The 12,813-nt window shown below is 45.2% G+C and overlaps 2 protein-coding genes across 6 annotated transcripts in view; one reads left to right on the top strand and one right to left on the bottom strand.

The window, feature by feature from the left end:
• tle2b (TLE family member 2, transcriptional corepressor b) overlaps nucleotides 1-8,904 on the top strand; it is an 81,736-nt gene extending 72,832 nt beyond the window's left edge. For all 3 annotated transcript variants that reach the window (XM_034583963.1, XM_034583964.1, XM_034583965.1), the window contains exons 17-21: nucleotides 232-479; nucleotides 999-1,146; nucleotides 2,081-2,231; nucleotides 2,618-2,694; nucleotides 5,502-8,904. In XM_034583963.1, coding sequence (XP_034439854.1) covers nucleotides 232-479; nucleotides 999-1,146; nucleotides 2,081-2,231; nucleotides 2,618-2,694; nucleotides 5,502-5,609 — 732 coding nt within the window. In that variant the 3' untranslated portion in view covers nucleotides 5,610-8,904. The remainder of the gene's footprint in view (nucleotides 1-231; nucleotides 480-998; nucleotides 1,147-2,080; nucleotides 2,232-2,617; nucleotides 2,695-5,501) is intronic.
• A 1,698-nt stretch (nucleotides 8,905-10,602) lies between these two features.
• tle2a (TLE family member 2, transcriptional corepressor a) overlaps nucleotides 10,603-12,813 on the bottom strand; it is a 42,284-nt gene continuing 40,073 nt past the window's right edge. For all 3 annotated transcript variants that reach the window (XM_034583960.1, XM_034583961.1, XM_034583962.1), the window contains exons 17-20: nucleotides 12,643-12,790; nucleotides 12,364-12,514; nucleotides 12,039-12,115; nucleotides 10,603-11,838 (exon numbers count right to left, since the gene is read on the bottom strand). In XM_034583960.1, the coding sequence (XP_034439851.1) occupies nucleotides 11,731-11,838; nucleotides 12,039-12,115; nucleotides 12,364-12,514; nucleotides 12,643-12,790 (484 nt within the window). In that variant the 3' untranslated portion in view covers nucleotides 10,603-11,730. The remainder of the gene's footprint in view (nucleotides 11,839-12,038; nucleotides 12,116-12,363; nucleotides 12,515-12,642; nucleotides 12,791-12,813) is intronic.

Here is a 12,813-nt window from a genome sequence, read left to right as displayed (position 1 = left end):
CAGACAAACTTGTATGTACACTATATTCAGTAAACCTATTTAGTTTTATTGACTGCGTTGTCTCTCCTCCTTAATTCTGATAACTGTCATCATCAAAATGTCCACTTTCATTTCCACAACGTCCTCAATTATATCATCATCTGTCCCATGAGGCCTCACACACTCAGTCTTTGTGCTTAATGCACTTACAGCAGCCATAATCTAATTGGGTCTCTTATCTGGTCCAATCAGAACAGGGACAACTACATCCGCTCCTGTAAAATCCTCCCCGACGGGCGAACACTGATCGTCGGCGGGGAGGCCAGCACGCTGTCCATCTGGGATTTGGCCACACCCACCCCCCGCATCAAGGCGGAGCTGACGTCGTCCGCCCCCGCCTGCTATGCTCTGGCCATTTCCCCCGACAACAAGGTCTGCTTCTCCTGCTGCAGCGACGGCAACATCGTCGTCTGGGACCTTCACAACCAGACGCTGGTCAGGTAAGAGAGGAGAGAGAGCGAGAGAGGACAGTGGAAGGAGGAAAAGAACATAAAAAATGTTGGTGTCTAACCAACACAAATAGATTGTTGTCAGGAGAGACCACAGAGGGGGAGAGGAGGCAGGCTGCAGGATGTGGAAACACTTCAGCAGAAGTAAATAGAGGAATGTCAATAAAATATGGAAGAAGGAGTGAGGGGTGGGGGGGCAGTCTGGGGCCTCCTCAGGTAACTGCAGGGTCAGGTGAGAAGCTGGGGGGGGGGGGATGAAACAGTCAGAGTTTGGCAAGGTAGGACTAAAAGGAAGAAGGAGAACAGGAGTGAAGATTGTGGAAAGGCAGAGAGAGTCAGATGTGGGTGGTGTGATAGGGGCCATGGGGAGGGGAGGATTAAAATATATTTGGTCTGACATCTCCAAGAGAAAAGAGAAAAAGAAACACCTAGGAAGTCTGTAGAGTGAGTGTGCATGCAGGTGTGTGTATTCATCTCTGAACCTCCAGTGTGTGTGCGTCCTCCCTGCAGGCAGTTCCAGGGCCACACAGACGGAGCGAGCTGCATCGACATCTCCAACGACGGAACCAAGCTGTGGACGGGGGGACTGGACAACACGGTGCGCTGCTGGGACCTCCGAGAGGGACGGCAGCTGCAGCAGCATGACTTCACCTCGCAGGTACACACACTCACTCATACACACACACACACACACACACACACACACACACACACACACACACACACACACACTCACTCACTCACTCACTCACTCACTCACTCACACACACTCACAAAAATCAACATCTAACACGTAAATCTCTTGGACATAAACACATGTACACACACCTAATTTTTCTTCTCTACAGGCACAGTACATCACAGGGTCAATGTCAGATAACACACACACACACACACATACACACACAGACACACAAATCTTTCACAAGGTTCACCTCACAAATAAACTTACACTCACAAACACACACATCATGACCTCACCTTGCAAGTATTAACAACAGTACCAGCAGAAAGACATATACAAACACAACAGCATGATTTCACTTTATAGATTTAAACACACACACACACACACACACACACACTGTCTCTCTCACTCCTTACTGTCACAACAGAGCTATAGAGTTGACCACAGTTGTCAGATGAGTTTCGATCCACCGTGTAATGACTTTCTCTCTCGCTCACCGCCTCTCTTCATCCACCTACCTCCCTCCCTCCCTCCCTCCCTCTCTTGTTATTCTCTCCCAACATCTCTCTCTTTATTAATTCATTCTATCTTTACCTCTATTTTGCATTTCAATCTTTCCTCTTTCCAATCCTCACTCATCACCTTTATCCTTTTTCGTTGATGTCTTACATCCCCTCATTCCTTCACATGTCCTCCCTCTCTTCCATCCATTGATCTCTTTCTTTCATCGACCTTATCGTATTTCCTCCCTCATCTTTCCTCACATCCTCTCTCATACCACCTTTGTTTTCATTTCTGCCCCTTTATGTTCTCTCCATACCTCCTCCTACTCCTCTGTTATTTCTGTTTTTACTCTCTTCCTGCGTTCACCTTCCTTTGATTCACATCTTTCCTGCGTCTGCAGATCTTCTCTCTGGGCTACTGTCCGACAGGCGAGTGGCTGGCTGTGGGAATGGAGAGCAGCAACGTGGAAGTCCTGCACGTCTCCAAACCTGACAAGTACCAGCTGCACCTCCACGAGAGCTGCGTCCTCTCCCTCAAGTTTGCCTACTGCGGTACGGACACGCACACGCACACGCACACGCACATGCACACGCACACACACACACACACACACACACACACACACACACACACTTGTCTATTTCAAACAAAGATCTGGAAGATCTGAAAACTAACTCTTCAAAGTCGCAAGAGGCACAACAATCACATGACAGTGTGTAACATGACCTGCACAGCGATCCGAAGTCCTGTCGTGTGAACTTGGCATAACCTGCCAAGTTTGGCATACATTTTTTAAACATATTTGCTCCTATTGTATTGTACTTTGTATTGTTCAGTATATTATGCTTCACCCTTTTCCTTTGTTTAACCTGTAGCTGTGTGTGTGTGTGTGTGTGTGTGTGTGTGTGTGTGTGTGTGCATTTCTGTGTTATTTCAGGCAAGTGGTTCGTGAGCACAGGAAAAGACAATCTGTTGAATGCATGGAGGACACCATATGGAGCTAGTATTTTCCAGGTGAGAGAAAAGTTAAATGCTCAGAAGATGTTTACGCTCTGTGCATGTGTGTGTGTGTGTGTTTGTGTGTGTGTGTGTGCGTGCGTGTGTGTATATAGTACATACTGGTATGTGAAGATATACTATATAGGCATGTGTGTAGTTGGGCTGCAGTTAACTTGCTTGTCAGTGTGGCTGGCTCTGTTGAAGTGATCTCAGCTTCGTGTCATCTACACAAACACACACACAGACACACACACACATAGTGAACCCTCGAGGCAAAAGATAGAAAAAGAAGAGTGGGTTCACAGGGAGAAAGGGTACGATAAACATTATTCTTTTTTTATTCCCGATTTGTTGATCCAAGGTTTAGAGAAGGCACACACACACACACACACATTTACACCCACACACACAATTCAATTGGTCTGTTTGAGGAAATGTTGAAATATGAATATACAGGGATGCTGTATTTTTAGCTGAGCCAATTCATCTCGGTGTAAATGAAACTGGCGAAGGGAGATGAGCAGACTGTGTGTGTGTGTGTGTGTGTGCATGTGTGTGTGTTTGTTTGTGTTTGGGCTCATTTTCATGTCCTGGTGGAACTGACTCCACGGGGACTTGTGTCAAAAAATGTTGTTCCCCACAGGTACCGGATGCTTTTTGTGAGTTAAGGCCTGGGTTTATGGTTCGGCATTTATTTGTTGTGGTGAGGGTAAGGGGCTAGGAAATTATGTCAATGAGTGTCCCCACAGGGAACGTGGGACGTGTGTGTAGCAGGGCTGGCGGCTCCTGTCTGTCTCTGTGGACCTGAAGGAGAATGCTGCCTATCTGCTTTGTTATTCTGATGCCAAACGTTTCTCGTGCCAAACAGCTCCCTCCTGTCATTGTGTTTTTAGAGAGCTGCTCTCTCTCCTCTTCCCCCTCTTTCTGGTTCATCATGGATCTCTCCATTCTCTCTCTCGCCCTCTGCTCCATTTCACTCATTTTTTCTCTTTCTCCCTCCTTGTCTCTGTGTTTATTGTCGTCCTTCCTGTTGCTCTTTGCTCACTTATATCTTTCTTCTCAATCATCTCTCTGTACCTCTAACCTCTCTTTTTTTTGTCCTTGCCTTTACGTTTTCCCCCGTCCTCTCTATCCAACCTTTCATATTTTGCAATCCTTTTTTTCTTAGACTACCCTTTCACTTTATTCCTCTCATGTTCACTTTCCCTTCAATATCCTTCTCTCCTTCTCTCTATTATCCTTTTTTTTTTATCAAATAAGCTTTATTAGAATGTATGTTAACTTTACATTATTGCTGAAGCCTAGCTACACATTACTGAATACGATATAATCTGTTTACATTAAAAGAAAAACAATAGACAGTCCCAAGAGGAGAAATCTCCTGAACAGTAAAAATACTACAGACACATATAGATGAAAATAAAACAGTGGATCAAGGGAGTGTCTCTCCTGAGTTTTCCCTTTGATTGACTCTGATTTTGCAGCCAAGAGTTTTTTTCCAGATTTTCCAAAATGTATTAATTAAATTGACTCATTTGTATGACGGGGGAGTCTCTGATTTACTGTGTGATGCTGCTGTTGTATTAGATTTGATGTTGTAAGTTAATACATTTGGTGAAATTAGTTAAAAAGAGCAGCTCTGTGTAAGTTTGCAACGTACAGTGTCTGACTGGCAATAAAGAGGGACGCTGCATCTCATAACCAGATGCATTTTTAGCCCAATAAATCATATATTTATGGTGTTGATATGGGTTCATACATTCTGATGCAGATTATGATATTAGTTCCTTTAGCCCTTTATTTTTCTTTTTTAAGAGCCAGGCAGACATGTAGTATTGTTGGGCCTTGATGGAGGTATTTAGTGCCATTTTAGTTTCTGCTCGATCAAAGCAACCCATTTCGTTTTCAGAAATCAGACAAACGCCGTAATGCTTGAGTTTTTATCTCCTTTTCTGTCTCTGTCTCTGAAGCTTTACTCTCCGTCCAAACTCATCCTCTGGCTTGTCTGTGCGTCCCTCCCTCCTGAACGCCCCCCCCCTTCTCCCCCTTTCTGCTAACTTGGTATAATATTATGGATCCTGTGTGAGATGGCCCCTCACCAGTGGCTGGATGATTGACAGCCCTGCTGTGCCTGTAGCACAAAGGGAGGGAGGGGAGGCGAGATAGGGGAAGAGGAGTTTAGAGAGGAGGAGGAGTCGACATGAGAGAGGGGGGACAGTGAAAGCAAAGAAGGAAGACGAGGAGGAGAGTCTGGGAATGAAGGAAGGAAGTTAAATGATGATCGAGCAGTGAGAGAAAGAGGAGGAGGAGGAGGAGGAGGAGGAGGAGGAGTGGATCCTCTAACGCCAGGTGCCCGGGTCTGGCTTCCAGACAGACGCAGTGAAAAAAGAGGAAGGATTGTGCATTTTGCTTGTTCATGCAGACCATCAGATTTGTGCTGCTACTGATGCTTAAACCTACAGTTAATGAGGCTGCATCTCTCCGGAGAGGGAGAGAGAGAGGGCGAGAGGGAGGGAGGGAGGGAGGGAGGAAGAGAGAGAGGGAGAGAGGAAGAGCCTCATACTGAAGCAGATGAATGAGTCAGCGTCCTGGAGCTGTGGAGTTGTCTGTTTGGAAATAATTGCCGACTGTTTTGAAATGCAAATATGTCTTGAATGATTGAGTATTAAGTGATGAGTCATATCTTTTCTAACATCTCTCTGTGTTTGTTCCTCTCCTTCTGTCTCCATCCATCTATCATCACATCCCCCTCTCTCTCTCTCTCTCTCTCTCTCTCTCTCTCTCTCTCTCTCTCTCTCCCCCCCCCCCCCCCCCCCCCCTAGTCCAAGGAGTCCTCATCTGTGCTGAGCTGCGACGTCTCCCCGGACGACAAGTACATAGTGACGGGCTCCGGGGACAAGAAGGCCACGGTGTACGAGGTGGTGTACTGAGGGCCGGGACGAGATGGCGAGGGGCAGGACGGAGACTTTGGGGGGGGGGGGGTGATTGAGAAGATGCACCCAGTTGCCAACTGCTACCAATCTTCATTACATCATCATCGACAGCAGCAGCGGCACCTCTGTCTCAGTCCTCTTGAGTCCTTCTGACCCTCACCCCTAATACATCTCCCCTCTCCCCCTTTTTGCTGTGATATAAGCTACTGTAGAAGCTCCCTAATGCCCCCTCCCCTCTTCCACCTTCCACTTTGAGCCCAAGGATGAGGCATGATAGCGCACAGAGAGAGAGAGGAGAAACAGCGAGATAAGAAGGACAAAGGAAAAGAGCAGTGGAGCATAAAGATAAGGTCGGGAGGAGAAAGGAGGGAAAGACGAGAAGAGGAGTGCGGAAGGAAGAGGAATAAATGAGAGGAAGAGGAGGACAAAAAGAAGAAGGAGGAGGAGGGAGGCAGGCTAATTAGGGCTGTTTCCAGATTAAGAGCTCAGTGGAAGGGAGGCCCCCAGAGGAGGCGCGGAGTGGCACTGTGGGAGCGCCAGCCAGGAGCACTGATACCACACAATCGATTCATTAGCCAGACAGTGGAAGCCTTAATGAGGCTGACGCCGCAGCTCGCTCTCCGCAGCGAGAGGTGTCAGGAGCTGGGGAACGATGACGCTCTGAGATGGAGGGGGCCGCTTCAGATATCCACATACATGAAACATAGGCCCTGCTCACAGTACACACACACAAACACACACACTTGGGTACATCCCCTTGAGGTAATCGTAGGAAGAGAGAAACACACACAACACACAGAGCACCCAATTAAACATTCATCGCCGCACTCCCCATCTCACTGCTTAATATCTATTTTATTTCTGTCTGACAAAGGCAGCGTCTAATGAGCAGCCGAGTCAATGGGATCCTCCCGGGGCCCCGAGACACAAACAGAGAACATCAGCCGAGCTGTTCCCTCTAATTCCTCCGGATTGTTCTCCTGACACCGGGCACCGCTCTCACTCTCATTACAGGCACTGTCAGCCAGATGACGTAGCACCGCGCGGCAACTTCACTGTAAGGCAAACAAGAGGCCAAATTAACACCACCCTGCCGCGCTGTCATCAGCAGCCAACTACGCAGCGACTAATCCGGCTCCTTTCAAACCTCATGCAACACGTGGCTGTTTTTATTCACAGATGAGATCACATGTTTAGTGGAGTGGTTATCTGCGTCACTGCCTCTCTGATGATGAGCCAGTGTTCAAAGTGCTCTGGCCAAATCTTTGATAAGCTGTTGATTGATATAAGTTGAAATGCTCAACACCTTAAAGGAAACATTTCGTTAAATATTTTTCAAGGCTTTCTTGCTGATACTTAGACGAGTAGACTGACACCACTCTCATGTATGTGTGCTTGGTATGAAGCCACCGCTAGCAGCCTGCTCTCTTAGCTCTTAGTGCTAACTGAGCAAACAACAAATTCCAGCACCTCAACGAGCAATAACTAAAACAAATACAAAAGTGTAAAATTTAACAAATCACCCACTATTTTTTGGTCAGGCCCAGTTGCCTGGCAACCACATAAATGTCCCTAACCACAGACTGTAAATAAAGATGGACGACACGTCTCCATTTCCTCCTGTTGTACAAAGATTTAACCAAAATATCTCAGATAGGGTACCGCCATCTTGTCCTTTTTGACGTCAGAGTCTATATATGCACTCGACCAATCATGTCAGTCTCAGCTGTCAATCATGACGTTGACCATGATTTTATAGCATAAAATATCAAATTAAAAAGCAAATAATCAGTAAAAGCGAGCACTTGAACCAGTTTGATAAGAACTACCTAAAATGACAGTTTGAGTTTGTCCATGCCCCATAAGCTAACATGGAGGAGGCAGGGTATATCAACTATACAGCAGCCAGCCACGAGGGGGCGAGCAAGAGGATTTGGCTTCACTTTTGGGGAGCTGTCATGTCGTCCATCTTTTTAAACGGTCCATGGTCTCTGGACAGAGCCAATTCCAATCTGTGTGCTGAGGCAAGTCAGCTGCTGGCTCGCCAGTCGTCTCATCTAACGCGATGCAACAAAGCCAATGAGCATATTTCCCAAAGCGCCACTTTTTTTCTCTAAACCTTTTTCTTACTTTTGAATGGTCCTTGTATCAAACTCTAAACTGGCAGGCAAACAGTAAATCAGAGCTCTGCTTCTGTAGAACATCCGTCACCAGTGTGCAGACTAAAAAAAAGGCACTTTTCAAGCTTTTTTTATTACTCATTTATTTCAGTATTTTTTATGAATAGCTCGTCTTATGTAACGATATCTTTATGTTTTGGGGGGTTGCCTATGACTGCGTTTGGGTTCGGGGAAGAGAGGGACACACTCACACATGGAAACATACGACAACAAAAAAAATCTGTTTCTTTTTTCTTAATCAGTGTATTTTTATCCTCGGTGATTGTGCCAGACAGAAGATTTATAACATCAGCGAGAAGAAAAAAAAACATCCTCCATTTGGGAGAAACGTTCCTCTGTCTACTGTTTGTTGTTTTTGTTTTATTCACCCTTTTTTTTCAGAAGTGGTAGTGAACGTACTGTCTTCAGTCCTAACTGTGTGATTATATGACGTTTCTGTTGCGTCTGTGGTCATTGGCAACGACACGATGACGCGGAATTAGCCATCAATGAGGTCCCACTTGTTACTGCATGCTTGTTGCACTACAAGTCCAACTCTGCCAGATAGAACCAGATTCATCTGTTCATTTTATTCCACAGGTACAGTGAATGGTCTCATATCCTCCGTTTTACAGAAGGAGGAATCGTAATCTTACATCTCAGTATGCAATTTAGTGAAGCTGTAAAAAGTTCTTGGCGAGACGTGTCCATGTCCCTCGATAACGCAGGATATAATCACGAGGGACTTCTGCTTTACCAGCAACGAGTAGAGATCATCTGTACAGTTTAACGCCTCCGCCTGTCTCTTTCCCGTCCTGTCAGCCACAGGCAAGACCTCAACGACTCTCATACACAAGCTTGTATACTACTCAGAATGATGCTGTATAATGGCTATGCATTTGGTGGTATAGCGTGAATATTTTGGACATTGTATTTGATACTCTTCTTTAACCGTCACTAATGTCTCTCTCTCCACTGCCTCTGCTTTCTGTTCCAACAGTATAAAAACTCACGTTAAGTTCCTCTTCTTTTTTTTTAATGCACTGTGTCATCCCTCCTGATACATCTCCTCATGTGCTGTACAAGAAAAAACTATGTGTGAAAAATAAACCAAACTTGTGTTCATCCTTTCAGGCGTCTCCCGCGTTGATCTTTTTAGTGCAGAAGGTAACGGTGACATCAGTTGGTCCATCACTTTGAATCAGTGACTTGCAATAACTTGCAGCAATTTGATTTTAAACAGTGTCACCTGATCATTTTTGAAACACTTGGGGTTTCTTACATCCCATCACAGAAACAAAAAAGGGTTTCCGTTGGGTCTTAAAAGGGTCGTCTTGTACTTTTTAACCTGGGCCCCATGTTTATAAGTGTGGGTGTGTAAATGAATGGTTCAATGAGTTTGACACTTCTCGTTGAGCGAGACGTGTAACGTTGCCAGACTCTTAGAAAAGACCTAGAATAATAAATTGAGCCTTTTATTGGTGAATAAAGCACTTTTAGTGGACATGTGGAGTGTCGCAGTTGCCCCATAAGATTCCACTGTAGCCACTGCAACCACAACCGTGCTGTGTCAGCTCAAGGGAATTTCTTCAAATTTGGTACAAACACTCAGTTGGACTCAAAGATGAAGTGATTTGATTTTGGCGGTCAAGGGAGCTCCATGGAATAGTTTCAAATTTGGTAAACATATTCACTTTGAAACAAAGATGAACTAATTCTATTTCAGTGCTCAAAGGTCAAGGCCACTGTGACCTCACATCACATGTTTTGCCTCAAGGGATTTCTTTCAAATTTGGTACAAACATTCATTTAGACTCGTGAAGTAACTGACTAGGTTTTGGTGGTCAAAGATCAAATCATGCTGGCCTCCTAAAACACAGGTTTTGGCCTCTTGAACATGAAATCTCAAGTCGGCCTCTATGGGATTTCTTCCAATTTTGACTAGTTGTAACTTGGAGTCAAAGATTAATTGATTAGATTTCAGTGGACAAAGGTCAAAGGTCACAGTGACCTCATGTGAATGTGCACTGGTTTGCTGTGGCATACAACCACAGGGCAGAACATTCTCAAGTCAACTGTTCACACTTGTTAGAAACTGCTATGATTATTGGCTTTAATAGAATCCCTTTGCATTCTAAAAGAAAATCCATTTCTGTGTTTAAAAAGAACCTAAATCATTTATTATCCACAAACAATTATTTCCTCCAGACTGGAGATAAGTGCTTTACTTGTTTTTCCCAGAGTTCTCTTCTCCCTCAGTTATAGCTTCTTGTCACCACTACAGCCATCATCATTAAAGTAGCTCCTCTTATAATAGGTATAATCATCCATTCCACAGCCTGCTGTACGACATCACCTTTGCCTGACCACATTATGATCGGGCCCAACATGAAAAACACAATGGTACAGCTGCGTTATTTACTCCAGTTACTGTGAAGCCGAACTCGCTCCCGCTGTGGGTTCGGCTCTTTCTCTCACACGTGAGGCTGCAGATATTTACTAGAACAGAAGCTTTGTGCCGTGGGAGGTTTTATCACGAGACATCAGTGGCAGAGTGTGTGCTCACTATTTACACACACAGGTTTTTAACTAAATTATCCTAAAATGATTTTGGCCCCACACTGAGACACACACTTCTGTTTTTATAACTTCAACAAATATTTCTTTTGATGCTTTTCAATATTAAACATCCAAAATAAAGCTGGTCAGACTCTGAAAACCCACACACAGAAGAAGACAGAAGAGGCCCACGCAAGACAAAAACACAATAACTGATGACGCTCCACACCACATCCTCTTGTCTCAAAGCAAATCCAAGTCACAGCTCCTCGTTTGCCTTTACAGAACTTTATTTACACGTCCATATATAGCAAGGTTCAAGGTTCATCATGATGCAGTTGTGAAAATCCCAGTCTGCCTATATGTGCCCTAACAAATACAATAGAAAATCACATTTAATGTTGAGTGTTAAAGATGTAGATCGCGTAGCAGAGGCCACGTCACCGACACTGGAGAGGGGAGAACTTGTTGAGAGATGTTTGAATCGACTTCAGCTTTCTGTCCTCCGGGTCGTGAGTTTTTTTTTCTTTTTGTTCCGGGCTGGTTTCCTTAAAAAACATCCCCAGATCCTCATCTTTGTTCTTTAGTAAAAGAAAAAAAACAAACATCAACAGGAACAAAAAAACAAACTGAGTCTCAGGACGCTGTAGAGGAAACCGAGCCGTGTTCTGTCATGTATGTTCTGCAGATGATACAATCATGTTGCTGCTAAAAACTTAACCAGGAGAAGAAGAAGAAAAAAAAGCTGGAACCTCACAGCAAACCATCTGCCACACATCTGCTGCCCCGAGGAGCAGCCACGTGCTGCGGACCGGGCCAGACCGGGCCAGACCGGGCCAAGCTCACCCAGCCTGGGACTTTTTAAAAATTCTTATTTTATTATTTTTTTAAAACACAGAGCCGAATATGGACTGTATTTTTCATGACAAGTTTCCAGCCCTCCTGAACCCTCCCCACACTTCTTCATTCCCGTGTGTCTTTTTCCTCGTGGTGCCGTCCAACAGTTTTGCGAAAAATTCAAAGGCTAAAAAAATAAGTTTTGCTAATTTCTTGTTTACTACAGAGGTTTTATTTTGTTAAAAAAAGGGAGAAAAAAAAGGAACAAAACAAGAAGTTCTTTGGAGGAATCCCACATTTGCGCAGCTATAGACTAACCAGCGTTCTCAGAGCATTAAAAACAAAGTTCAAAGTTTGTTTGTCTTTTTTCCAGAGATGTGACTTTGTGCCCCCTCGCTTCGCTCTCTCGCTCATTTCTTTCACAAACGTAAACAAAACAACAAAGTACGAGTTGAGTGTCTCTTGTTTTCCATGCCACCGACGCTCTGTACAGTCATTGGTGCAGGAGGGAGCTTTGGCTCCGCCCCCCGATTATTAGTTTAAATTCTTCAGCCATTCGGAGTTCAGTAGATGACTTCGTAGACTGTGGCCTTCTTGTCCCCGGAGCCGGTGACGATAAACTGGTCGTCGGGGGAGATGTCGCAGCTGAGAACCGACGAAGACTCCTTAGACTGAACAGGGAGACAGAGGAAGAGACATTAGTACAAACAGTGACGCATATAACAACGCAGGAAATGCTACTTACGTCAAAGCTGATGAAAATAGCTTCTAGTCTTCAGATCCTAAATGTCACAGCATCATACTTCATATTTAATTTGGACAAAAGGTGTTTACAGAAATCTGTGCATAAAGTCAGTGCTGGATGACGTACCTGGAATATGCTGGATCCGTAAGGTGTCCGCCATGCATTCAGCAGGTTATCTTTGCCTGTGCTCACGAACCATTTACCTACAGGATGAAACACATAGAGCCATCAACAGATAAAGCCTCGGGGGGGAGAGATATGGACGAGCCAGAGAGGCAGAGCTGCTCTTGTAAAGAACAGAAGAGGTGAAAAGGAAGAAGCTGTTTCTGAATAATGAAAAAGGCTGAAGATTTGTTCTGCTTCTCTGTGATTAAATCCCCTCAGGTAGTGTGATGTAACCGAACCATCAATCTAGTGTGTGTGTACACGAAGTGAGTGTGTGTGTCCGTACCGCAGTAGGCAAACTTGAGGGAGAGGACGCAGCTCTCGTGGAGGTGCAGCTGGTACTTGTCAGGTTTGGAGACGTGCAGGACTTCCACGTTGCTGCTCTCCATTCCCACAGCCAGCCACTCGCCTGTCGGACAGTAGCCCAGAGAGAAGATCTGCAGGAAGGAACCAGTGGAAGGAGGAGGGAGAAAAAAGGTAGAGACCAGGGAAGCATTAATGATAATCAACAACATGTCAGCACATTAACGGACTGAGTCGGACTTGTGTGTGTGTGTGTGTGTACCTGCGAGGTGAAGTCATGCTGCTGCAGCTGCCGTCCCTCTCGGAGGTCCCAGCAGCGCACCGTGTTGTCCAGTCCCCCCGTCCACAGCTTGGTTCCATCGTTGGAGATGTCGATGCAGCTCGCTCCGTCTGTGTGGCCCTGGAACTGCCTGCAGGGAGCGAGCAGTTATAC

This window comes from Hippoglossus hippoglossus, chromosome 4 (genome assembly GCF_009819705.1).
Source record: "Hippoglossus hippoglossus isolate fHipHip1 chromosome 4, fHipHip1.pri, whole genome shotgun sequence".
Lineage (NCBI taxonomy): Eukaryota > Metazoa > Chordata > Actinopteri > Pleuronectiformes > Pleuronectidae > Hippoglossus > Hippoglossus hippoglossus.
This window is presented reverse-complemented; position numbering and strand designations above follow the sequence as displayed.